This window comes from Myotis davidii, unplaced genomic scaffold (assembly GCF_000327345.1).
Source record: "Myotis davidii unplaced genomic scaffold, ASM32734v1 scaffold762, whole genome shotgun sequence".
Classification (NCBI taxonomy): Eukaryota; Metazoa; Chordata; class Mammalia; order Chiroptera; family Vespertilionidae; genus Myotis; species Myotis davidii.
Genome location: NW_006293699.1, coordinates 1485221 through 1510027, shown reverse-complemented (window position 1 = coordinate 1510027; position 24807 = coordinate 1485221). Strand labels below are relative to the sequence as shown.

The window sequence follows — 24807 nt, the reverse complement described above, 5'->3', positions numbered from 1 at the left end:
ATCGCCCTTCCTCCCACGCCCGGCCCGGTCCCCACCTTTATTCTGCCGCCGCTGAGCTCTTGGCGGAGTCGCAGTCTGGCATCCACCACCCTCTTCAAGTCTCTCTGCAGCCGCCGTCCAAAGTCTCGGAACATTGTCGAGCCTCCTGAGAGAACGACGTTCTAGAGGCAAAGCAGAGGTTTCCCGGGTGAGTGGCCGCCCACAAAAACCACCAGGGGGACCAACAACTGGCAATGACAAGGCAGGGAAATGTGGACTGACTGGACATCTGATAATTCTGTGGGATTAGCATCAGTGCTTTTAGGTGCGATCATGGTATTACGGTTCTGTTTGTCTTAACGTGTCCTTACCTGCTAGACTAGAGACACTTACTGAAATACTTTATGGATGGAATACAATGTCTGGGATGAGCTTAACAATAATCCACGAAGAAGGAATGTGTGGGTGACAGGTACTGGGGGTCTATCAGTGTTCTATTTTTGTGTTTACAAGTTTCCATAATAAACTAATATATTATTGTTAAAAAAAAAAAAACTGCCAGGGGCCCGACGACGGTGTGAACAACACATTTCAGCCGATGTGAGAAGACAGCAGTGACCCAGGTCAATGCATACAAAGCGCCGCTGCGTCTCCCTCCTGCCACCCCTCCTGTCCCTTCCTCAGTCCTGACCCAGGAAAGCAGGAGGCAGCTCTGCCCTGCACCCGCCCGCCGTGCACACAGGGAAGCTAGACAAGGACCAGGAGGGCAAAGCAACTGTGCACATCACCCGACTGCTGGTTGTCATGAAAACCTACGGCAAGTCGCACTGGCCCTAGTTTATCTGCCTTAGTAATCACTGGGAAACAGGTCTTAAACACTCATCCGATCAGGGGGGCGCTATGGAGAACGGTGTTTTCGGGTGAGACACCCTTGTGCCCGTGTCCCCTCTGTCACCCTGAGACTCTGCTAAGTACTCACAACAGGACTCTCCCCGGAACCCTCCCCGGAACCCTCCCCGGAACCCTCCCGGGGACCCTCCCCGGGACCCTCCCCAGGGACCCTCCCCGGGACCCTTCCCAGAACCCTCCCCGGGACCCTCCCCAGAACCCTCCCCAGGACCCTCCCCAGGACTCTCCCCAGGACTCTCCCCGGAACCCTCCCCAGGACTCTCCCCAGAACCCTCCCCAGGACCCTCCCCAGGACTCTCCCTGGAACCCTCCCCAGGACTCTCCCCGGAACCCTACCCAGGACCCTACCAAGGACCCTCCCCGGAACCCTACCCAGGACCCTACCCAGGACCCTCCCGTGGGCGACCCTTCCTCAGAGAACATTAATAACAAACACACGCAATGCAGTGTCTAGGGATGGTGTCGCCACCAGGATGGTGATGGCCAGCCCTCCCGTGGGCACCAACGTCCAAACCTCGCTTGCTCTCTGGACACCTCAGGCACGGGCACAGGAGCCCAGCCTGCTGCCTCGTCCATTTCTCGAGGGGCAGCCGTCTACGGACACCCCTCCCCACAGGGACTGCCGCAGCTCCTTTGCGTGACAAACCGCACATGGAGGTCTTATCCGCAACACCCACCCAGGAGGGAGGTCACGGACAAGCGCTGCGGCTCTCTGCTCCTCCCAGAGACAGCGCTGAGCAACAGCAGGAGGCTGCCCCGCCAGCCCAGGGCCACCTGGTTACCCACGCTCACTGGCCATGTGGCCGAAGGTGAGACCGCAGGCCCGAGCCCCTGACCTCCGGGGTGGCGATCGTTACTACAGGGGTGTCCTCACCCGGCCCCTTCTCAGACAGGCCTCCGCTGGGAACTCGCACAAACTGCCATGCGTTTCCCACTAAGAATCGCAATTGAAAAGCATCCTCGCTATTCTGGTCACCGTCCCTTAGGACAAGCCTCAACTGACATCTGTCCCCGCCCTAACTGCCGGTCAGACGGGCCTACTGTCTTCTGGGGGGAGCCTCGGCTTACATCCAAGAAGGGATCCAGAGCCCAGGGGGCAGGACGGCACCGGCCTGACATCAGACATTTCTAAGGCTGCTTTGCTGAAATACTAGCTTTTATTTTCATTTCTTATATTGCACAGCAGACAACACCTCCGAAACTTCTTTTCAGGCTAAAATGACCAGGTCCCTGCTGCACAGCACTGAACAGAGGCCCAGACCTCCTGACGGCCACGCGTCACGGCAGGAAGCCGGCTCTGCCCCTGAGCGTCTCCTGTGACTCTGAGCGTCTTCCTCCCTAAATGACTTCCCAGATATGGGGCTGCTTTTCACTGAAACCCTGACAACCAAAACCATCACTGAGAATCTCAAAACTGGCTGCTGTCGTTCGGAAGGGGGCCTGCAATTGTGGGGGCACTGGTCAGGTAGGAAGGAAACGATAAAGGTTTTAATTTTGCTGGCAAAGGTGTAATTTACTAAAGTGCTATAGATCATAGGTAGCTTAGGGGGACATTTTTCTTCGGTTTTACCTTATTGTACCTATTTTTACAGGTTTTTACCTATTTCAACTGTTATAAATTAAATCAATTTTTATCTTTTATGGCTCATAGTTTTTATGTCTTACGAAACTTTTGCCTAGATCAGTCATAAAAAATATATATATTTTCTTCTAGAGTTCCTTAGTTTTAGGCCTGACATTTAAATCTGTGATCCATTTTAGTCAGAAAAAAAGGGCCCGCATGACTCCAAGCTTCTCACAACCAGAGCAACCATGCTGTGTGGCTGGTGCACCTGCTGGAGGCTCCCCCTGAACCCCATGCCGTGTGGCTGGTGCCTGTGCTGGAGGCTCCCCCTGAACCCCATGCCGTGTGGCTGGTGCACCTGCTGGAGGCTCTCCCTGAACCCCACTTGACAGACACGCAGGGCCCCCACCGACCTCCTGGTGCCACTAACGAGTCCCTGCGCTCACTGCAGAAACCACATCCCCTGCCCACGGAGGGGGCTCCCCTTGACCAGCAGACCAAACACTACCTGGGAAGAAGACAGCTCGCCCCATGCTCTGGCAGCTGCCCCTGTATTGCGCTGTGAAAGGCTGTCTCTCTTTAGGGACAAGGCTTTCCTGCTCTGGAACTGAACCTGAAGACTGGGACTCAGCAAAGCCAGAGCAGCCGTTTCTAGGACCTGGTGCCAAGTCCTAGAGACGGGTGAGTCTCGGCTGCCTCCAAGCGGCCTGGCTGCAGGGGTGAAACTGCCCGCACGGCTCCTCTCCCCTGCTGGGGTCCAACCCCAGCAGGTCCAGGGGTCCCCAAAGGTGTGGACAGAGTCAGCGAAGAAGGAATGACATGGAGACAGCGTTCAGTTGATCAGCAGCCTTGCCAGGATCTCTAGCCACAATCTCCAGCCAAGTACTGTGTCCATGTTCTCTTGCTAGGTTCTCCAGTTCTGTCTCTAGGTTCTGTGTCTAGGTTCTGTCTTCTAAGTTCTGTCTCCTGTTGTCTTGTTACATCTGTATTTATACCAGTTGATTCAACCCTATCAATCTCTATTCCAAAGGTTAGGGCGTTTCTTATCTCCATTCCAGGGAGTAAAGATTATGTAGCTTAAGCATGATTGTTCGTAAAGTGATTAATTATCCACCTGGCACTTAGTTAAGGGGTTCTATTCCCTCCCTAACTTCAGGGGAAAATCCCTACCTGGGGAAAAAAACCTTTCTCAGAGAGGTGACCTTAGTTAAAACACAGCGCCAAGAAGGTGAGCAAACATATTAGGAACAGTATGCCATATATGCCAGGTCCCTTGAAACAGCAAGGATGGACCGGCTCCCGGCATTCCCCGACTGCGGGGATCTGGCTCTGCCCACCTCCCCTCACAGGCTGCTCACCTCCTCACCCGACAGCCATGGCCAGGTCTCGACCTCCCCTGCGTGACCTCTCGCATCGCCAGACAGGGCTGCCAACAACCTTCCATTGGCTTCTGGAGTTTTCTTTCTCTTTCTTCATTACTTCTTGGCTTCTGTGATGGTTCATCTTACACATCAGCTTGGCCTGGCTATGGCCCCCAATTTAACTAACACGGCTCCAGGCGCTGCCAGGGTCTCTGTAGATGTGGTTAACATGAGTGTCCCTCCACAGCGCCCGTGGGCCTCAGCTGTGAGCAGAGTTCCCGGGGCAGAAGGGATGGGCCTCAGACTGCGGTCCGCTCCTGCCCAAGTCCCGGCAGCCGCCTGCCCTGCGATTCAGGCCTGAGCAGGCTGACAGCAGGCCAGAGACGTACTAACCGTGACACAGACATGGAGCAGAGGAGGGAGGAGGAGACGGAGGCAGTGCAACGACCTCCGCCGCTGGTGTCTCTGGAGAACCCACTGACGGTCTCTTCTCTGCCTGTCCCTAAAACCTGACCTTCCAGTTGGCACCACCGTCTTCCTGTCCTGTCCCTGTGGCAGTCGCCGGCAGCCCTCCTTCCTGCAGCACGAGGAGGATCCAGACCTTCCTCCTAAACCTCGTCATGGCCAGACCTCGCGCCCAGGACTCCTCAATGGGCTTTCTCTGCATGTCCTTGTTAGTGACACCTCCTCCTAAATGTGCATGTAAGAACCCTGAACTTTCCCCTTATCAGCACATCACAAACACTGCCCGGCCTCTCCACATCTTCCTCCGAGTCCGCTGCCACCTCCCTCGTGGGCACTGTCCTGGGCCGCCCACAGAACTTGCTCCTGCCCCTCTGGCTCCCACCCACTTCCGTGGTGCAGCTCACCCGCTTTCCTAGCCCTAAGTGGGATGTCACCTCCCTGCAAAAAACCCCGATGCCCTCAGTTTGATAAAACCCAACTGCACGCAAGGCCCTCCCAGCGCACCCACCACAGCTCTCTCTGAATCCCACTGAGTACACGCAGCCAGCACCCTCCTGTGCACACAGCCCAGGCCCCACCCCACCATGCCCACTGAATGGAAGGCCCGCGGAGGCCATGCTCCTTCCAGACCCACATGCTCTCCGCCCCTTCCCTTTGACCAGGAAGCCCCACCGGCCACCAGGACTCAGTGGATCTGAGATGTCCCAGTAGCCAGTAGCCACACGTGGCCACTTCCATTTAAATGTAAACAGCCCTGACCAGGTAGCTCAGTTGGTTGAAGCATCACCTCCAGGCACCAAGTTTGCAAGTTCAATCCTCAGTCAGGGCACATACAAAAATCAGCCAGTGCCCTGGCCGGTGTGGCTCAGTGATTAGAGGGTCAGCCTGCATGCTGAGGGGTCTCAGGTTTGATTCCCAGTGAAGCGCAAGTACCTGGGTTCCAGGTTCAATCCTAGGCCTAGTCACAGCGTGTGCAGGAGGCAAACAATCAATGTGCCTCTCTCACACCCATGTTTCTCTCTCGCTCTCGCTCTCTCTCTCTCTCTCTCTCTCTCCTACTCTAAAATCAATGGAAAAATATCCAGAGGGTTAACAAAAAAAAAGAATTCACCAATGAATGCATACATAAGCAAAACAACAAATTGATGTTTCTCTGTTTCTCTCTATATATATAAAAATCAATTTAAAAGATTTTTAAATACAAAAATTAAAAAACCATAAAAGATTTTTAAATAAAATTTTAAGAATAAATTTAAAGTAAACAAAATTTTACAAGCAGTCCTGCAGTCACCTGAGCCCCGTTCTGAGGGCTCAGTGCCACGTGTGATCGTGGTGACGTAGAAACCAACAGAAGCGCTGCATCAGCGCCAGCACTGACCCGACGGCTGCCCAGGCAGAGGAGACGCCACCTGCAGTCCCCGGCACCACGTGGGCGCTGTCCGTGCCCCGGTGCCCACGGTGAGGCCAGCCTGGGCGGGTGCTCAGGAACCTTTATTCAGCGTGGTCAACGGAACGCCATCAAGCCCTTCATCACTCCCTACAATGACCTTCTCCATGCGGCAAGTCCCCATCAGCTGTTAGCGCCACTCTTCCCTCCCCAGAAACACACAGCCCTGCTGTGCGCGATGCTCCGCGGGAATACTGGGGACAGGCGTGGAGGCGGCGTGGCATGGGGCCCGCCCCCCAGTGGTTCCTGCCTCCCGTGACTGGCTCCACCAGAACAGATTTCTGAAACCTCTGCCTGCTCGCCTGCTCTGTCTGGGTTAAGGCCCCTCCCCCAGGCCCAGGCCCCTCCCCGCTCTGCAGGCCAAGCCCTCAGACCCAGCTCAGTCTGCCCCTTTTCTGATTATCACACTTTGCATGGCTCACTTGAGTGACATGTGGCAGGTAGTGATTCCCATTAGAATTATTTCAGTATTATTTTTAGCTTTTTTTAAGGTCTAGAGGACAAGGACTATCTCTCCTACACACTTAAATCCTCTGCTTTGGCTATGATCGTGCTGGGGTCTGTCAGGTGCTCGGATATCTGAGGACCAGAACTCAGGAATGAAGACAAGCAATCCCACAACAAAGCAACTCAAAACTGGCCCTGCCCGCAAGTACAGCAGGAAAGCGACAACACCAAGACGAAGCCAGCTGCTACCAGCGCCGCCAGTTTAGCTGCACCTCACAGTCACCCGGAAGCTCCAAACACCGGGGTCCAGGCCCAGCCCAACCACATCAGCATCTCTGGGGGTGGGACCAGGCATGTGTCCACTCTGACACTCCTGAGGGTGATGCCCACAGGCAGCCAGGGCTCAAGCCGCACCTGCTCCTGGCAATGTCTTGGCCTTTGGGGATGTCATAGACCTGTCACACACGAGCCCCTCCAGGCCCAGACCTCCCTACAAAGAGGCTGTAGGCAGTCTTCTTATCTATAGTCCAGACTGAAATGAAAATTAGGGTATGACTACTTTCTTTGAAAAATAAACTTCTGCTTTTCTCCAGAGTCTAAAGTTCCAAAGCCACCTTTTATTCTCACTCCACCACCAGCCTGAGCAACAAGGCATCAGCTGCCACCACGGGGCCCACCATGAGCCTCCTCTGACTCCCGCACCCTGACAACCTGCACAAGGGTCCGGACGCGTCTGCAGATAGGAAGTCCTTGCTGGCCGGTCTCCCAAACAGCAGACCTAGGCACCATGGCGCTGGTCCAGAACTCCCCTCTGCTGGGTCTCCGGGGTCCCACTACAACCAATTTGGACACCACAGCTGCCGTAAGAGGCTGTGGGGACCACAGAGCAGCGCGTGATGACGGGGCCGGAACCAGCGCCCGCTCTCGTGGAGGGTGCCTCACCTGGCTGGTCAGGGCTCAACAGGTATGCTGCATCCCCTTGGCACTCATAACTTCCTCTGGGTCTGGACCATGCTTCCTACTTCCTCCCTGGTCCACTGAGTGCTTTGTCTTTGTTTTGTTTTGTTTTTATGCTCACTGGGGATAAAACTAGCAACCTGAGCATGTGCCTTGACCAGCAATCCAGCCATGACTTCCTGGTTCATAGGTCGATGCTCAACCACTGTACCACACCAGCCAGACCACGGAATGCTTCGTAAGCCTAGGCAGGTACCTGTGCCACAGACAAGAGTGGGCCTGGCAGGAAGAAGAACATCAGTAGCAGAGAAAGGAATGACAGTACCAGAGTGACAGGAGAGGAAGGGCAGGCCCTAGGACAGGTGAAGGCGCCACTCAGAGCAGAGGGCAGCGTGTTCTGCAGGATGGTGTCTCCCAAAGGAGAGGGTTCTAAACTCTAAAAACCCACCGCCCCGAACACCTGTGCACGTCACAGAGGATCAGGTGGAGGTTCTTCCCATGACAAGCTCACACCCACTGGGAAGAGGAAGCCCATCCATCCACCTGTCAAAGGAGAAAACGCTCACCCCATCATGAGCAACTCATAGCCACTGACAGAAATCCATGTCCAGGAGTACAAGGACAGACCCTGGAGCGCACCTGCTTCTCGCTCTCACAAACAAGAAGACCCAGAGGCCCACACCTGCTCCTCACTCTCACGGACAAGAGGACCCAGAGGCCCACACCTGCTCCTCGCTCTCACAGACAAGAAGACCAGGAGCCCATACCTGCTCCTCACTCTCACAGACAAGAAGACAAGTGCCCACACCTGCTCCTCGCTCTCACGGACAAGAAGACCCAGAGGCCCACACCTGCTCCTCACTCTCACGTACAAGAAGACCAGGAGCCCACACCTGCTCCTCGCTCTCACGGACAAAAAGACCAGTGCCCACACCTACTCCTCACTCTCACGGACAAGAGGACCCAGAGGCCCACACCTGCTCCTCACTCTCACAGACAAGAAGACCCAGAGGCCCACACATGCTCCTCGCTCTCACGGACAAGAAAACCAGTGCCCACACCTGCTCCTCGCTCTCACGGACAAGAAGACCAGTACCCACACCTACTCCTCACTCTCACGGACAAGAAGACCCAGAGGCCCACACCTGCTCCTCGCTCTCACGTACAAGAAGACCAGGCGCCCACCCCTGCTCCTCGCTCTCACGGACAAGAAGACCCAGAGGCCCACGCCTGCTCCTCGCTCTCACAGACAAGAAGACCCAGAGGCGCACACCTGCTCCTCGCTCTCACGTACAAGAAGACCAGGCGCCCACCCCTGCTCCTCGCTCTCACGGACAAGAAGACCCAGAGGCCCACGCCTGCTCCTCGCTCTCACAGACAAGAAGACCCAGAGGCGCACACCTGCTCCTCGCTCTCACGTACAAGAAGACCAGGCGCCCACCCCTGCTCCTCGCTCTCACGGACAAGAAGACCCAGAGGCCCACGCCTGCTCCTCGCTCTCACAGACAAGAAGACCCAGAGGCGCACACCTGCTCCTCGCTCTCACGTACAAGAAGACCAGGCGCCCACCCCTGCTCCTCGCTCTCACGGACAAGAAGACCCAGAGGCCCACGCCTGCTCCTCGCTCTCACAGACAAGAAGACCAGGAGCCCATACCTGCTCCTCACTCTCACAGACAAGAAGACCCAGAGGCCCACACCTGCTCCTCACTCTCACAGACAAGAAAACTCAGCTAATGCTGCGATTTAGAAGTGGGGAAAACAAGGTGGACGGTTTTACTAAACCTCAATATCCAGTCTGTCTTCACTTTGCCCTTCTTGTGGATATTACTGGAGGACATTCAAGGATATGCAATAAACAAAAAAAGAATTATAATTATTTTCACCCATAAATAGCTGTCTATATAGAAAAATATTTTCCAGTAATAAAAATAACACTTTTTAACTATAAAACTTCAAACAATTTTAAAAGACAAAAAGTAGAAAGTAAAAGTTATCCATCTGCCACTCCCAAAGACATTTTATTTAAGAAGTTGGCATATGAAGAATCTGGTCAAGATGGCAGCATAGGTAAAGGTGGTACTCGCATCCTCCCACCACCACATCAAATTCTGCAACTAAATTACAGAACAACCATCATTGAAAACCACCTGAAATCTAGCTGAACAGAAGTCCTATAACTAAGAATATAAAGAAGAAGCCACATCGAGTCTGGGGATCAACCGTGGAACAGATGAAGCAGAGGATCAAATCAGCGATTTGAAAGATAAGAAAGCAGAAAATACCCAATTAGAACAGCAAAAGAAAAAAGAAGCCAAAAAAATTAGGATAGTACAAAAAGCCTTGGGGATAACTTCAAGCAACCAACATTCCCATCATAGGAGTGTGAGGAGAAGAGCAAGTAACTAAAACCCCATGTGAAAAAAATGATGAGAAAAACTCCCCCTTCCTGGTGAAAGAAATAGACTTACAAGTCCAGGAAGCACAGAGAGTCCCAAACAAGATGAACCCAACGAGGCCCACACCAAGACATCTTAATTAAAATGCCAAAGGTTAAGGACAAAGAGAGAAACTTAAAAGCAGCAAGAGAAAAGCAGCTAATTATATACAAGGGAGCACCCATACAACTGTCAGCTGATTTCTCAATAGAAACTTTGCACACCAGAAAGAATTGGCAAGAAATATTCAAAGTGATGAATAGCAAAATCACTCTACCCAGGAAAGCTATCATTGAAAACTGAAGGACAGATAAAGAGCTTCCCAGACAAAAAAAAAACAAACAAAAACTAAAGGAGTTTCTCAACACTAAACCAGTATTACAAGAAATGTTAATAGGTCTTCTTTAAGAAGAAAAAAAGACCCAACATATGAATAATAAAATGACAATAAATACATGTCGATCAACAATTACTTTAAAAGCAAATGGATTAAATGCTCCAATCAAATGATATATGGAGGCTGAATGGATAAGAAAACAAGACCCTTATATATGCTGTCTATAAGAGATCCATTTCACATTAAAAGACACATACAACTAAAAGTAAAGGAATGAAAAAAATTATTTCATGAAAATGGAAACAAACAAAAGCTGGGTAGCAATACTTATACCAGACAAAATAGACTAAAACAAGAGACAAAGAAGGACCCAGTAATTCTACTTCTGGGTATTTATCCAAAGAAATCCAGAACACTAAATCCAAAAACCATGTGTCCATATGTTCATTGCAGCATTCTTTACAATAATCACAAAGTTTGGAAGAAATTTAAATGTCCATCAGTAAATGAAAGAATAAAGAAGTAATGCATATATATAATGGAATGAGACTCGGCCATAAAAAAGAACAAAATCTTACCATATGTGACAGCATGGATGGACCTAGAGAGTATTACAGTAAGTAAAAAAAAGTCAGACAGAGGAAGACAAAGGCCATATAATTTTGCTTATATGTGGAATCTAAAAAAAAAAAACCAAAATAAACGAACAAGCAGAAAAGAAACAAACTCATAGATATAGAGAATACTTTGACAGTTGCCAGGTGGGAGGGGGGCTGCAGGGATGGATGAAAAGGGAAAGGACTAAAAAAAAATCAAAGAATTGATATAATAAAAAAGTTTAGCATACATCATTCAGAACCTTTGCTTCTATAAATATGCAAACTATATTTCTATATGAAGTGAAATACTATATGCAAATTTTACAACCTGCTTTTCTAGCTATCAGTATATTCTCACAACTTTTCATTTGCATTTACACTGATTTACCTATTTCTTTTTAAAGGCTGTATAGTATTCCATCTTATAGATCAGGAGTGGGGAACGTCCGGCCCACGGGCTGCATAAGGCCTGCAAAATCATTTGGTCTGGTCCTGCCAAGGCATTAGGGGTGAGTTAATTAAATGTTTAACCAAATATAATAGGCTGATTTTTAAGTGGATAATTTTGTATGGCTCGTGAATTATGTTATAAATATCCAAATGGCCCTGGGCAGAAAAAAGGTTCCCTACCCATTATAGATGAAAAAACGTATTGGGCCCTCTTTACTGAGCCCGAGTCCCTCCTCTGTAAAATGCAGCTGCCTAGACCTGAGTAAGGGGAGACGCAGTCCTGAGGCTGGGATGAGGCATGACCCCCTCACGCAGAGGTTTAAATGCTCCAACGGCAGCTAATTGACCATCCTTTTCTGCTCTCAATATCTGGCAGTCAGCAATATTTCCTTTTATCCTGTAATTACATGGATTAGCATTTTCTCAAGTTCAAAAGTCCCTCCAAATACTTTGGGAAAAAATATTACACAAGCGTTTTCTAGTTGGTTGCTCTATCTTCTTCTGGCAACACCACACTGGCACTAAACCTAAATACACATCAAACAAAACCAGTAGAATTCATGGAAATCAGAGAGGAAGTATCATTTTTCTCTCAATCAATACATATAGTTAAAAGGGTCCAATTTAAAATAGCATAGCTTGCCAGATGAGAATTCAAGATACTAGGACAGTTAAACTAATACTTCTGGTTTACTGAGTCATTCTTCCAAACATCTAAGGCATCCCCCCTCCAAGAAAAAAATTTTCCCATTACACTGGCCTTTAACAAATCCTGTAAGACAGGAGGTGAAACAGGAAAGTCTGCATATCAACGTTAATGACCTATTCTGAGGATGGTGGGCCAGTAGCTGTGGAATGAGCTCGGAGCCCTTACCCCAGCAGCTCCTACCTTGTACAGCGGACGGCGCACATCGATGGGACAGTTCTGTATCACTTCGTCAACAACATCCGAGATGGACTCCATGAAGTCTGGGTTGGCAAACTACATTTCACATAAATACAAAGAAAACATTACACACTTCTCTCAACAGGACAAAACAAGAGCACTTTTTAAAAATAACTTTAACAAATACGGAATTTACTATACCTTTAAGCACTTCACATGGGAATGAACAACACGTCAAGTGAATCCCATGTGACTGTGTGCACGGACTGATGACAACATACGTCCCCTCAAGAGATGAAATGTGGGGTTTAGTGAAGGAAAAATATGAAACAGTAACAAAAGCAGACCAGCCCTGCATCACAAATACAGTGAAATGTGTGGTAAGAGACTGTAAAAAGCATGTAGATGATGTATATGAAATAATGAAACACTATGTATATGAATGAGTACATCATTTATGAATACTAACTTTTGAAAAAATTATCCAAGATACAGAAAATAAAAAAACATGGTCAATGAAAGGTCACTGTATGGTGGCTTTAAAATGTAACGACTGCCTGGCCAGTGTGGCTCAGTGGTTGGTATGTCCTCCCATGCCATTCCCGGTCAGGGCACAAGTCAAGTTGTGGGTCTGATCCCCAGTCAGGACACGAACAGGAAGCAACCAATCAATGTTTCTCTCTCACATTGATGTTTCTCTCCCTCCCCCTCTCTCTCTCTCCCCTCCCTCTCTCCCTCTCCTTTCCTCTCTCTCTAGAGTCAATGAAAAACATATTCTTGGGTGAGGATTTTTTTTTCTTAATGTAACAATGCCCTGGCCGGTTCAGCTCAGTGGATAGTGTTCGGCCTGCAGAATGAAAGGTCCCAGGTTCAATCCCGGTCAAGGGCACGTACCTCAGTTGCAGGCTCGATCCCCGGCCCTGGGTCCATGCAGGAGGCAACCGGTCAATGTTCCTCTCTCTCTGTCTCGCCCCCTCCTTTCCACTCTCTCTAAAAAATCAAGGGGAGCCGAAACCGGTTTGGCTCAGTGGATAGAGCGTCGGCCTGCGGACTGAAAGGTCCCGGGTTCGATTCCGGTCAAGGGCATGTACCTGGGTTGCAGGCACATCCCCAGTGGGGGGCGTGCAGGAGGCAGCTGATCGATGTTTCTCTCTCATCGATGTTTCTAACTCTCTATCTCTCTCCCTTCCTCTCTGTAAAAAATCAATAAAATATATATTTTTAAAACAATCAAGGGGAAAATATCCTTGGGTGAGGATTAACCAAAAAAATTTTTAGCTTATTTAACTTAGGGAATTTAATCTGAGGAAACAGCACTGACATTCCATTTGAAACATGTTTTAAAAGTCGAAGGAAAGCCTTAATGTACACTATTGCTGGGAGGAGGTCACATCCAGCTGCTCACCAGCTATTTCCTGGGCATGGGCAGCTTTATGTCTATTTCAATCACTGATATCAAGGGCATGAGTGTAGGAGTATGATATTATTAGATTACAATACTGGACACGTTTTGTGCCATTTCCCAGTACAAAACAGTTTTATGCACATCTAAAAAAACAAGTAGCAGTTTGCAATCTTCCTATTAAATACAAACTGAATCAGGCAGGAAAATATACCAAAATATTTTTAAGTGCATTTTATTTAAATTTTAAAATGCTGCCCCTTAATTACTGCTTCCACAAAAGTAATAATTTGTGACTCCCAGTTAAAATGACGATAGCTGTGATTCTTACAGACAGCCCTCAGACACAAACCTTAACTAAGTGTCAGCGGGGCCGCGGCAGGCAGGTGTCCTGGTTAGAAACTGGGTTAGGAAGGGCGATCACAAAAGATGGAAAGGAAACGGTTACATCATCCACTCTGATAGAGGCAACTTGCATGCAGTCCTGAGAGTAACTCATTTTCATATTAGTGTGCAATTCGTTTCAATTCCATTATTTCCTACTGCTCTTCAAACTTCTTCCGAACCACTCCTGGCATAATCAATGGTTCACTATTTACAGATAATCAAGCCTATGGAGAGCAAGGGGCACAGTCAGTCATGCAGACAGACGGCCCAGGGGCTGTGACCGTCACAGGGCCTGTGCGCACCAGCTGTCCTCACTTAGCCGCAGTCAGTGACTGAGAATCAGCTTTACACACACGAGGTGGCAGTGTTCCTCCATATATGAAGTGCTTCAACGCCATAGGCAAGCACCTCACCTCGGGGTGGAAGAAAATCTCGGGGCCCAGGAACCGTTCGTAGCCCACATCCACCACGAACTTCTTCTGGTTGATGGCATTGATGCCTGTGTACTGCTTGATCCACTTCCCAGGGTCCAGGTCGTACTTGGCAAATTCCTTGACGATGTTAGGGCAAATGTAACAGTATCTCTCCTGCATGCACACACACAAAGACGTCACAGGCATTAACAAACAACCCAGGGCCTCAGACAAACACCCAGTAACCCCAGCATTGAACACGCCCCCGGGCTGAGTCCTGCCCACACCCCTAACGCCAAGCGTCACAGTCGTCATCCTTCACACAAGACATGACTATGCTTTGATGTTGGACCGGTGAAGCTGCTTGTTTCAAGGTGTCTACTAAGTATGTTGTCTCCATCACATCTTTCTTTATTCCTCTTAGGCGCCCACATGGCACCTGCTCTGGGTACCCACTACCATGGCCCTGGACCAGCTGGCCTGCACTGCAGCCCCGCCCGCTGAATAAGGCAGACCACATGATGCCCGCCACGGCCACCGCCACCTGTTACCCTCTGTACAGTCTGACAGTACAGCGCGGCCATCGGCTGCACGGAGAGTCTTCATGCTGAGGCACGAGTGAACAGACACACAGATCCCGCCCCTGGAGCATGCACTCTGGCTGAGTCCATAACAAGCAGGTGACACGGCAGGTTATAGGTGGTAGGGGCCATGGAAAAAGAAGAGGCAGACGTAGGCAGGACTGGACTATGCTGCTGCTGCTGCTGCTGCACGAACGTGCCCATGGCTTTCACCTTGAACCACCAGCCTAGACGTGCAATGTTTCCTCTGAACCTGGCGATGCTCAACTGGGCTCCTTGGGTGGGCACCTGTCCTTAGAGCTAACCTCTGTCAAGCAGCAGGTGGCACATGAGTACCAGCTTCCGAAAGTCAGTTTCCCGTGGGCAGATGGCAGAGGGGGGCACCTTGTACACAAGGAGCAAGAGTGACAGAGCAGCTATAAATCACCATGGAGACACTCAAGCCATGCCCACTCAGGAATACGCAGGGACCCAGAATGGCTTCGGTGTCTCCAGGTGATCTGCACCTGCTGGGTCCGTCCTACTCCCTGCATAGATGGTGCCCCCAACCCCAGGTGGGAAGGCAGCACATGGGCACTCATACACATTTTGGAAGAACCTCTGAAGGTGTTTTCTGCTATGAAGTTTGAAGTTTCCTAGACTCCCTGAAACATATTCCAGTTTCATCCTTGACACTCTAATAGAATTGTGAGACTGGTGGGCAGGGTTTGTTTATACAAACTGTGTTCCCTGACAACAGAGAGTGAGCCATTCGACACAGTTAAATCTACCAAATGGAGACAGAAGCATCGAGCTGTCCTCAGAGGCCTGGTCAATTTCCAACGGCACCTAAACTGGCCTAGTGACAGCACGAAAGGCTTCAAGGGAAGGTGGGTGGCGTGTGCAGACCTAGACTGGAGTTCTGGACTCACGCTACGAGAACGGCGTGCCACAGTCCACACAGCCTCAGGCCTGCTCCTGCCCCTAGGCCACGGCCATGGCAGTAACACGAGGCAGGCAGTTCTGCTCCACACTCGCCAGGGCCTCTGCCTTCTCAGAAACAAGTGAGGCGGGAACCAACAGCACGGCCCACCGCCACCCAGCAGGGCCAGTGCAGCTGATCTCGAGAACGTCACCAAAGGAGTCTCTTTTCTCCTGACCTCTGCAGCCTCGACGGCCAGCTCTAATTCAAGGTCAGGATAGGACCCCAGAGAGCCGGTGAGTAAAGCAAATGCCACCGTGAGGACCAGAACGCAACCTCCTGAGCCATGCACTCAGGAATCTTGACTGAGAAAGGGAACACTCACGCTCACCAGCTTGACCCCTGAGTGTCAGAAACAAAAGGTTCCATTCTGATGGACATTTGTCACAGATATGGGGTGGCCAGGGAGCTTGGGTCAAATCTCCAATTTTATTTTTCACTGAAAAAAGGCAAGGAAAGGAAGAGGGGAATTCTTGGGAAGCATTTTAGTCTAAAAAGAAAGTCTATGATTTTTGGGTAAACTCTCCCCAGCTAGAAAGGGCTCAGTGTCCCGGTCTGCCCGGGGCTGTGCTGTCCAGTTAAGCGTGCCCATCCCGGGAAACCGGGGTCCAGGACAGCGGGGCAGCTGGCCACCTGGCTTGCCGGAGCCCTGACCTACACCAGTGCACCCTATTGTTACCCAGAGTGCGTGCAAATGTGGGGCCACCTCTGATGCTTCCTGTCCTTCAACCAGCAGGGTTCCTGGGAACTAAGCCGAGGAAAGCAGTGGGGGAGCGCCCCTCACCCCCCCTGCAGCTCAAAATGACAGGAGATGCTCACGCTCATGGCACACCCACACGAAATTCTTCTTCAAAAACAAACTAAATCCTTCTCTCTTCATCTACATAATAGTTATCCTTGCATTTCTAAGAATCTCTTGCATTTTTACTAGAAAAGTTCCCTTAAAAGGGTTTGTCAACTGAAATGGACAGTTTAGTAACAGACTAAACTGGTCAAGTGAACACTTAAATATGTCTTGACAAGCCATGCTCCTTCTTATCGAATTGATTTCATTTTAAAACTTCCTGTAACTTTTTTAGCATGGTAACTAGAGTCCAGAAAATACAAGTGGACTATGTTTCATGATTCTAGCCCAGGGGTGGGCAAACTTTTTGACTCGAGGGCCACAATGGGTTCTTAAACTGGACCGGAGGGCCGGAACAAAAGCATGGATGGAGTGTTTGTGTGAACTAATATAAATTCAAAGTAAACATCATTACATAAAAGGGTACGGTCTTTTTTTTTTTTTAGTTTTATTTATTTCAAACGCGCCGGATCCGGCCCACGGGCCATAGTTTGCCCACGGCTGTTCTAGAGCCTGGAATGACTTGTTCTGAACTGCAGTTAAGGGGGTGCAAACCACACCCAACAGGGATGGGAAACGAGTTTGACATTGGCCGATACCCAGGACCCCTGGTGTCACTGCTGCTCTGCTAGTGCCTCATCCAACAATGGAGGGAGCTGCAGGCGATCAGGTAACTGGAGGCCCTATCTAATCAGGCTCCAATTAAGTGAGGCTGCATCCGAAGCACAGGCTCAGTCTGGCCATCAAGCCGTTCTCGTCTACACTGGAGCCTCCACGGCTGATGTTCCGAGGAAGGGCCTGAGCTGTCAGTCTTTCAGCCCTCACTGAACTCCAGCGGTAAACAGATGAAGTCCCACATTCACGGAGAGGAAGCAGGGAGAGGAAGCAGGTGGGAGCAGGGTGGCGGCAGCGGGGAAGTGTGCAGCCCCATTTCTCCTCCACCCAAACCAGCCCATTCCCCGTCCGTTTTTACCTTAATGGCTTTTGCGGTCTCCAGTGACTGCTCAGGAGGGATTCCCACCTCCCTCTCCCTTAGCAGCTGTTGAATGAAATACGTAATATCTCTACCTGCAATCGGGATGTGTTTGATGCAGCTTCCGATTACATAACCTTCCGCCTGGGAAGAGAGGAGGCAGAAGACGGTGTGAGCAATCCCAGGGGTTCCTGCCCTGGCGGCCCTGACAAGCGATTACAGATCCCCACATGGCTCCGTGGGCAAGGTCCTTAAAGTGACTGCACTCCCAATCCTGTTACCATGACCTGGCCCCCCCCATAAGCAGCCAGAACGGTGCTTTCATCAGGAACGTGCTCGGAAAACCACATTCCAAAAACGGATGCTGCGTGTCGGAACCGTGAATCCAACCTAACTCTGTTCCTTAACAGAAAGCGTTTTACCTGTAAGCCGCTAAGCCAACTATAAATCTACGTGTATTTAAGGATCTTAACATGCTTCATGCCACGACCTCTGCCCACAGTGCGGGGCAAATGACCCCTTGGGGTACAATACAGAGTCAGTGCAGTACGCAGCCCAGCACTAGCACTGTGAGGCCATTTACTAAGCACCCAATAGACAGCCCCGAGTGTGGGGCTAGGAGTGATTCTGTGGTTCCCCTAACACTGTGTGTCTCAGACCCGCTCACTGGGGGCCTTCCTGGACCATGGCACTGTCTGCTGGTGCCAGGAACGGGCCTTAGCCCAGCACCAGCCCCTCCCCAACCTTCCAGGGAAGCCACAGGCTGTGGCACACCCAGCTTGCCCAACAGGGACCGACAGTAAGAGTGGATCCCTCCTACCACAGTGTCACAGACAAGGACATGGCACGCCAGTACCCAGGACAGCACTGCTTCCGTGCCCCACGCCTGGGAAACAGAGGGCCCGGCAGGGGGCCGCTGACTGCACTCTGCGGTGAGAGCCACCAGGCAGAGCCATGTGAGGGCAAGGACACGCTGCTGAGCCCTCAGGTTTCTTTCTGATGTGCCTAATGTCTGAAAGTAAGAGAAGATGTGGCCTTCCCACAGTCTAAGTTATTTATAAAATATTTTAAGAAAGAGGAAAAAAGAGGGAGATAAAAGATATGTCCAAATTATTAAAATAGTAAAGATCAACTTACAGTCATAAGAATATCAGCTAACACAAACTATTCACAATTATTATACTCCATGCATCACATCTAACACTTTCTAAAAGTAATCCAGCCAGTGTTTACTAACATGAGCTTCGTCTCGGATTCAGAACACTCGACACCCCTGTCCAAGGACAGGCAGACAAGTGAATTAGGCTAGACTCCAGGATGCGCTATTACATAGCTACTAACTATTTTCACAGAATACTCAGCCATAAGAAACACTATTAGGGATAAGTTGGTATGCAGGCTGTAAAGTTAGGGTTGTATTGTACAATCAGGACACAGAACCGGACACAGGATGCTCCAATTTCGCTGAAAACGTCACACGTTGTGTCTAAGAAACGAGCTTAGAAGACTCTGCAACCAAAGCCACAGTGCGCTCTCTGGGTCAGTTCACGGGCATTCTACTTCCTCCTTTACATTTCTCCATTTCACCCTAATTTTGTACAACATGTAATTTTTTGGGAAAACACTGAATTATGATACAGACAAAAATGTTAAAGCGACTTTCTCTGTGGGCCTCGACACCGAGAGAACCAGTTTTCCTTTCTCCTCCTCAACCGGAAACACGGGAGAGAGGGCAGCAGGCCTCCGCGCCCAGCGGGTCCGTCTGCACTGGCCTCCGAGGGGAGGGCCTGGGAAGGGACAGGTGCCGGGACCCTCGGTCAGCACTGCTCTCACGGCCAGGGCAGCAGCGCGGACACACCTCAGCAGCTCCTACAGGAGCAAGGGGTAAGGCCAGCTGCAGGGCTCCCAGCACAGAGAACCCGGGAGGGCGCGTGCAGTCCTGCCCGTCCCTCCGGACCCTGCTGCAGAGGGCACCCGGCTGGGGGCACGTCCACCCTTTACCCTGTCCCTGGCGTTCTGACCCGGAAGGAATTAAAGCACGTGAGCATATCCTAGCTGCGACCTCCTGAAACGAAATGCTATTTTTCAATGAAAGTAAATGATTTGTTTTTTAAAAAGCCCTAGTTTGTCTTTCCCAAAGGTGTTATACACACAGACACCTGTATATACAAACAGCGTGCTTGTAACAAACGTGGATAACCGTAACAGGCTGCGTCTGGGAAGAGGGCCTGGAGATCAGGAATGAGAGCCAGGCAACTCTCCCCTAGACACCCTCTCCATAGTTCCCATTTCTTTTCAAAAACAACTTTAAACAATTCATTTAAATAGTTTATGGAGGGTAGGGGGAGAAACAGAAGTCTCTTAGAGCCCCAATTAGGAACCACTTCTCTAATATTCTGAAATGTAAAACCAAAAAGCAACACTGCAGACCACTCTGCAAACTGAAAGGTGCAACCCCTCCTCTCAGCTCTTCCATAAACTCTCAAACCCCAGCAGCGCCTTGTCCAGAGCAGGAGCTGGTTAAAGCCACCCACGTCTTGTCCCGGAACAGAGAGATCCTCTGGGTGGCCCAGGCTCGGAAGATGAGCAGGAAAAGCCCCCAGGGACCATGACCTCATGACCCCAGGGGCAAGGCAGAGTCCTGCTGACCCCACCCAATGGCTGCCGTTCGACAGCAGGAGCTGCCCCTGCACATTTAAAACTGCGACGGCCACGGATTTTTTCTCCTCTTATTCCCTTGTCTAAGTACAGCTATGACTTTAAAAGTGGTATTTTAAGCAGAAAAGCTTTTTTCCCTTTAATCGTTCCCTTACCTCCAATCAGGTGAGTCCTGCAAAGAGAAGCACTGACCAGTCTGCTTACCACTGGGATGGCGTGGGTGACCCCGTCCCCGCTGTCGATGATGATGCCTGTCAGCGTGCGCTCGCCGGCCTGCCGAGACGTCCACGACGCGGCCAAGGCCAGCACTGCCTGGACAGGACACGAGCGTCAGCACCGGGGGTGGCCTCAGGTCCTCTGCACGCTCATGCTCAGGTCAAGCAATCCCCAACTGAGGCTACCTCTCCCTCTCCCTCCTTCACCTCCCCCCAAAATTCAAATCCCAACCTGGCCAAGGACCATGTGTACTTAAACTGGAGGACTCAAGTTTTCAATAAAATAAATCAATTTTTACCCAAAAAACGCCAGTGAGGTGGGGATTTTACTATGGAGTCAGAGGGGAGTGTTTCTCACCCACCGTTCCCAGTGCGGGTCCACAGACACTGCAGTTCACTGGCCTCACACCGGATACTGGTTCCCCACCAGAGCCGTCTGCCCCCCGGGACACTGGGGAGGCCTGGTGCCGTGTCTGTCACACTTGGGGAGACCGGGCGGGTGCTATTTCTAGGGGGTCAAGGCCAGAGGCTGCTAACTGTTCTGCTCTACACGGGAAGCCCCAGCACAGAGAACTGCCCGTCCTACCCTGAGCTGGGAACCCGGGTCTGAGATGAATGCAGAGTACGGTGTGTGTCAGTATGTGTGTCTGTCCTTCTGTGTGTGTGTCTGTGTGTCTGTGAATGTGTCTGTCCTGTGTCTGTGTGTCTGTGAATGTGTGTGTCTGTCCTTCTGTGTGTATGTGTCTCCATGTGTTGTGTGTGTGTTGAGGGAAAGGAAAAAGGAAGAACACACAGCCCTATCTTGTAACAGAGAGCCTCTGGAATCACCATGCCGTCCTGTGGGAATCATAAAAATAACTTTGCTTTTACCTGAACTGCAATGTAGAGTCCTGGTACATTAAAAGATTCAAACATAATTTCTGCAAGATATTCTCTATTTTCTGGTGTGTTCAGCGGAGGTTCTGTCTGTAAGAAAGCAGTCACTGTGTTCAGTATTCGCCCAGATTTCATGTGATTGCATGATCATCAGGATGCTGTAGAGCGCTCTCCCTTTGCAGGTGGCGAAACCAATGTGGTTCCTTAAGAAACCTGGCCCAGCCGGCGTGGCTCAGTGGTTGAGCTTCGACCTATGAACCTGGAGGGGTTGTGCAGGAGGCAGTAGATCCACGATTCTCTCTCATCATTGATGTTTCTGTCTCTCCCTCTCCCTTCCTCTCTGAAATCAATAAAAATGTATTTTTTTAAAAAAAGAAAGAAAGAAACCTGACTGTGGGGCTCAAAACCTGGAAGATGCAAAGTAAAGACCTCTCTGAGCAATGCTGCTCTTTGTGACCACCCAGACCAAGAACGAGAAGAAAGCTTGATCTTTGATAACGTAACACCTGAACCTCCTGAGACTAACCGGCAGCAAGTTGCCACAGGCAAGAAACACTCAACCAAGACTGTGAGGCACCGGGAGAACACCAGGGACTTCAGATCTCAGAAGGGCAGAGTTCTCCAGAGCACAGGCAGGCAGCCCTGCTTAAAGCAAGAGCCGAGTAAGCGGGACAGCCGCAGACGCTGCCAAACCCCCTGCCACCAGAGCCCAGAGCAAGCTCAGACAAACGCCTTTGCCTCCAGCTGCGAGGCAGAACCCCAGAGAGAAGCGGCTTCATCCACACTGCCCCCTTCCCCCTACCCCGGCCAAAACCACACACACTACTAGTCCAGGAAGAACTCTCCTCATTCAAAGATGAGGAAAGCAACTAGGCAAAGATATATAAAAAGTAAAGAAAAAGAGAAAAGTCACAGGAAAAACAAATGGCAGACAAAAGGCTCTTCCCCAGAAAAATATAAAAATAAAGCAGATAAAGATCAAAGACATTTCAAAAAATTCAAATATCTATCTATAATAATAAATGCATAATATGCTAATTAGACCGGACATCCTTCTGGGTGTCCTTCCTTCCAGACAAAGCAGCAGAGGGTGGGAGCTGAGGCAGTTGCACCAGAGGCCCCCAGCTGCGGTGGCAGCGGGCAGGGGCCGGGGCCTAGGCCCGTGCATGAATTTCGTGCATCAAGTCTCTAGTTTTAAAATAATAGCCATGACCAAATAGGAGGAAATGACAGGATTACGGAAAGATAAAAAGAATAAATAGCCTGGCCAGTATGGCTCAATGGTTCCTGGTCAGGGCACATACCTGGGTTGCAGGTTCGATCCCCAGTAGGGTGCGTGCAAGAGGGAGCTGATCAATGATTCTCTCTCATCACTGATGTGGGTTTTTTTTGGTTTTTTTAATCCTCACCCAGGGATATTTTTCCATTGATTTTTAAAGTGGAAGAGAGAAGGAAAGACAGAGAAAAATATCCATGTGAGAGAAACACATTGATTGGTTGCCTCCTGCATGTGCCCCAACCACAGGCTGGGGAGGAGCCTGCAACCGAGGTACATGCCCTTGACTGGAATTGAACCCGGAACCCTTCGATCCTCAGGCTGACGCTCTATCCACTGACCCAAACCAGCTAGGGCATCGCTGATGTTTTTATCTCTCTCCCTCTCCCTTCCTCTCTGAAATCAATAAGAATATTTTTTTTAAGAATAATAAGCCTGCTTTTTGCCATTCAGTGGTATGATGTGAATTTTTCCATGTCAACAAGTACGGGTATATATCACATATTTAAAGCTGCAAAAGAAAAAAGAAAACAATAAAAATTATCTGGGCCTTTTGGCAAAAAAAAAAAAAAAAAACACCCACATCACCCTTTGCTATGGACTGAACTATGTCCCCAAAAATTCACATGTTGAACCCCCAAACCCAAGTGTGACTGTATTTGGAGATGGGGTCTCTAGGGAAGTAATTGAGGTTAACTGGTCACAGGATGGGGCCCTAATTGAACAGGATAATAATGTCTATTAGAAAAGGAAGACACCAGGCAGCTCTCTCTCACGTGAACAGAAGAAAGAGCATGTGAGGCACAGAGGGAAGACGGCCACCTACAAGCCAGAAGACAGGCCTCCAGCAGCCAACCCTCACAGCACCTTGACCTTGGGCCTTACGCCTCCAAGTTGAGAAAACAAGCGTGTGTGTGGAAGCCACGAGCTGGTGGTACTTGTTATGGCAGTTCCAGCAGACACCTTAAAGTGGGCAAAGCACACCAGCCCTGGCCATTAGCACACCTACGTTCACCACCGAGACACAGGGCTCACTCACAGTCTATACAGCAGAAAGCTATGACTCAAGAATTCTACATCTGACCACGTTGTCAATCGAGTATGTTGCAAAAACAAGTCTCTTTAAACATTTGAGAACTTGGAGAAGTGGTTCCCATGAGCCCTACATGAAAGAACTATTAGAAGATCAACTTGAGCCAAACAAGAAGAGTGCAGAAGTATAGAAAAAACTGACAATGCGCATGTAATCCAGTTAAGGTGTAAGATTTTTCTTTTCTGAGAATCACAGTTACTGGACAGAATGCAAATGTCGTCAATTTTAACAGGAATAATATCAAATTGAGAGATGTAGACAGAAAAGAGGGAATATAAAGACACTGATATCCTCTTATGATGGAATCAAAAGGTTCTGCTTTAACCTACAAAGTATCAGAGGCACTAACATACAGAAAGTCATCAATGTTAGTATTAGAGTAAGTTCAGTGACAAACTCAATCACAAGCAGGTGGCAGAGCAAGGACAAGGGACGAAACTGTGAGGATGAGCCAGTCTGGTCACTGATCACAGCAGGAAGTAATCATCCCTAAACAAACACAGGTCAATGTATTATTTGAAATTTGAGTTACATTTAAAAACAAATTATTAGTTATGCATATATGCATACAAGTTCTTTGACTGATCTCTCCCCATCCCTACCTTCCCTCTGAGATTAGTCTGGAATGGGGGGAGGGGGGTGTGGGGGCAGGCTAGAAGGGGTCAATCGGGGGGAAAGTGGGACATATGTAATACTTTCAATAATAAAGGTTTTTTAAAAACACAAGTTATTAGAAAGAATACACACCCAATGCAATGCAAAGAGAAAACCAAGCCTGAGTGCTAACAAATTAATACATAAACAAAACACACTAAAAACAGAAAGCATAACATAAAGCAAGTGGCTAAACTAAGAGCAGCCATAGCTGTCACAGCAGCATGCAGACCAATGGGTTGATTGGGGTCAGAAGACAGTGATCTCCTCTCTCCACCTCGGTTAGCTGGAAAGACGAAAAGAGTCTAAGTACTTACAGAGCACCTGGCGTTCAATGAGAGTGAGTTATTAGTACCAAAATCATCGCAAAGACCAGTTAGCAAATCTCCCACCACAGAGGAAAAGTCTCTCAGCAAAGATCATGAAACAAAATCAAATCACACTACAAGCCAGAGACCCACCTAATCAAGGTGCCCACAGAGGTCAGAGTCAGCCCCTCCGGTCAGCAGGACAAGATCAGAAGTGATCTAAAGCCTATCATTCGGCCCGAACCAATATGCTCAATTAATATTTGACAGAGGAGGCAAGAACATACAATGGAGCCAAGATAGTCTCTTCAATAAATGGTGTTGGGAA

General features: G+C 49.6%; 1 protein-coding gene across 2 annotated transcripts in view; it reads right to left on the bottom strand.

Annotated features, from left to right (window-relative positions):
- ACTR3B (ARP3 actin-related protein 3 homolog B (yeast)) overlaps nucleotides 1-24807 on the bottom strand; it is a 45448-nt gene that overhangs the window by 2326 nt on the left and 18315 nt on the right. For both annotated transcript variants that reach the window (XM_015566234.1, XM_015566233.1), the window contains 7 exons: nucleotides 21143-21238; nucleotides 20262-20369; nucleotides 17400-17543; nucleotides 14041-14214; nucleotides 12040-12048; nucleotides 11842-11934; nucleotides 36-161 (listed from right to left, as the gene is read on the bottom strand). In XM_015566234.1, coding sequence (XP_015421720.1) covers nucleotides 36-161; nucleotides 11842-11934; nucleotides 12040-12048; nucleotides 14041-14214; nucleotides 17400-17543; nucleotides 20262-20369; nucleotides 21143-21187 — 699 coding nt within the window. In that variant the 5' untranslated portion in view covers nucleotides 21188-21238. The remainder of the gene's footprint in view (nucleotides 1-35; nucleotides 162-11841; nucleotides 11935-12039; nucleotides 12049-14040; nucleotides 14215-17399; nucleotides 17544-20261; nucleotides 20370-21142; nucleotides 21239-24807) is intronic.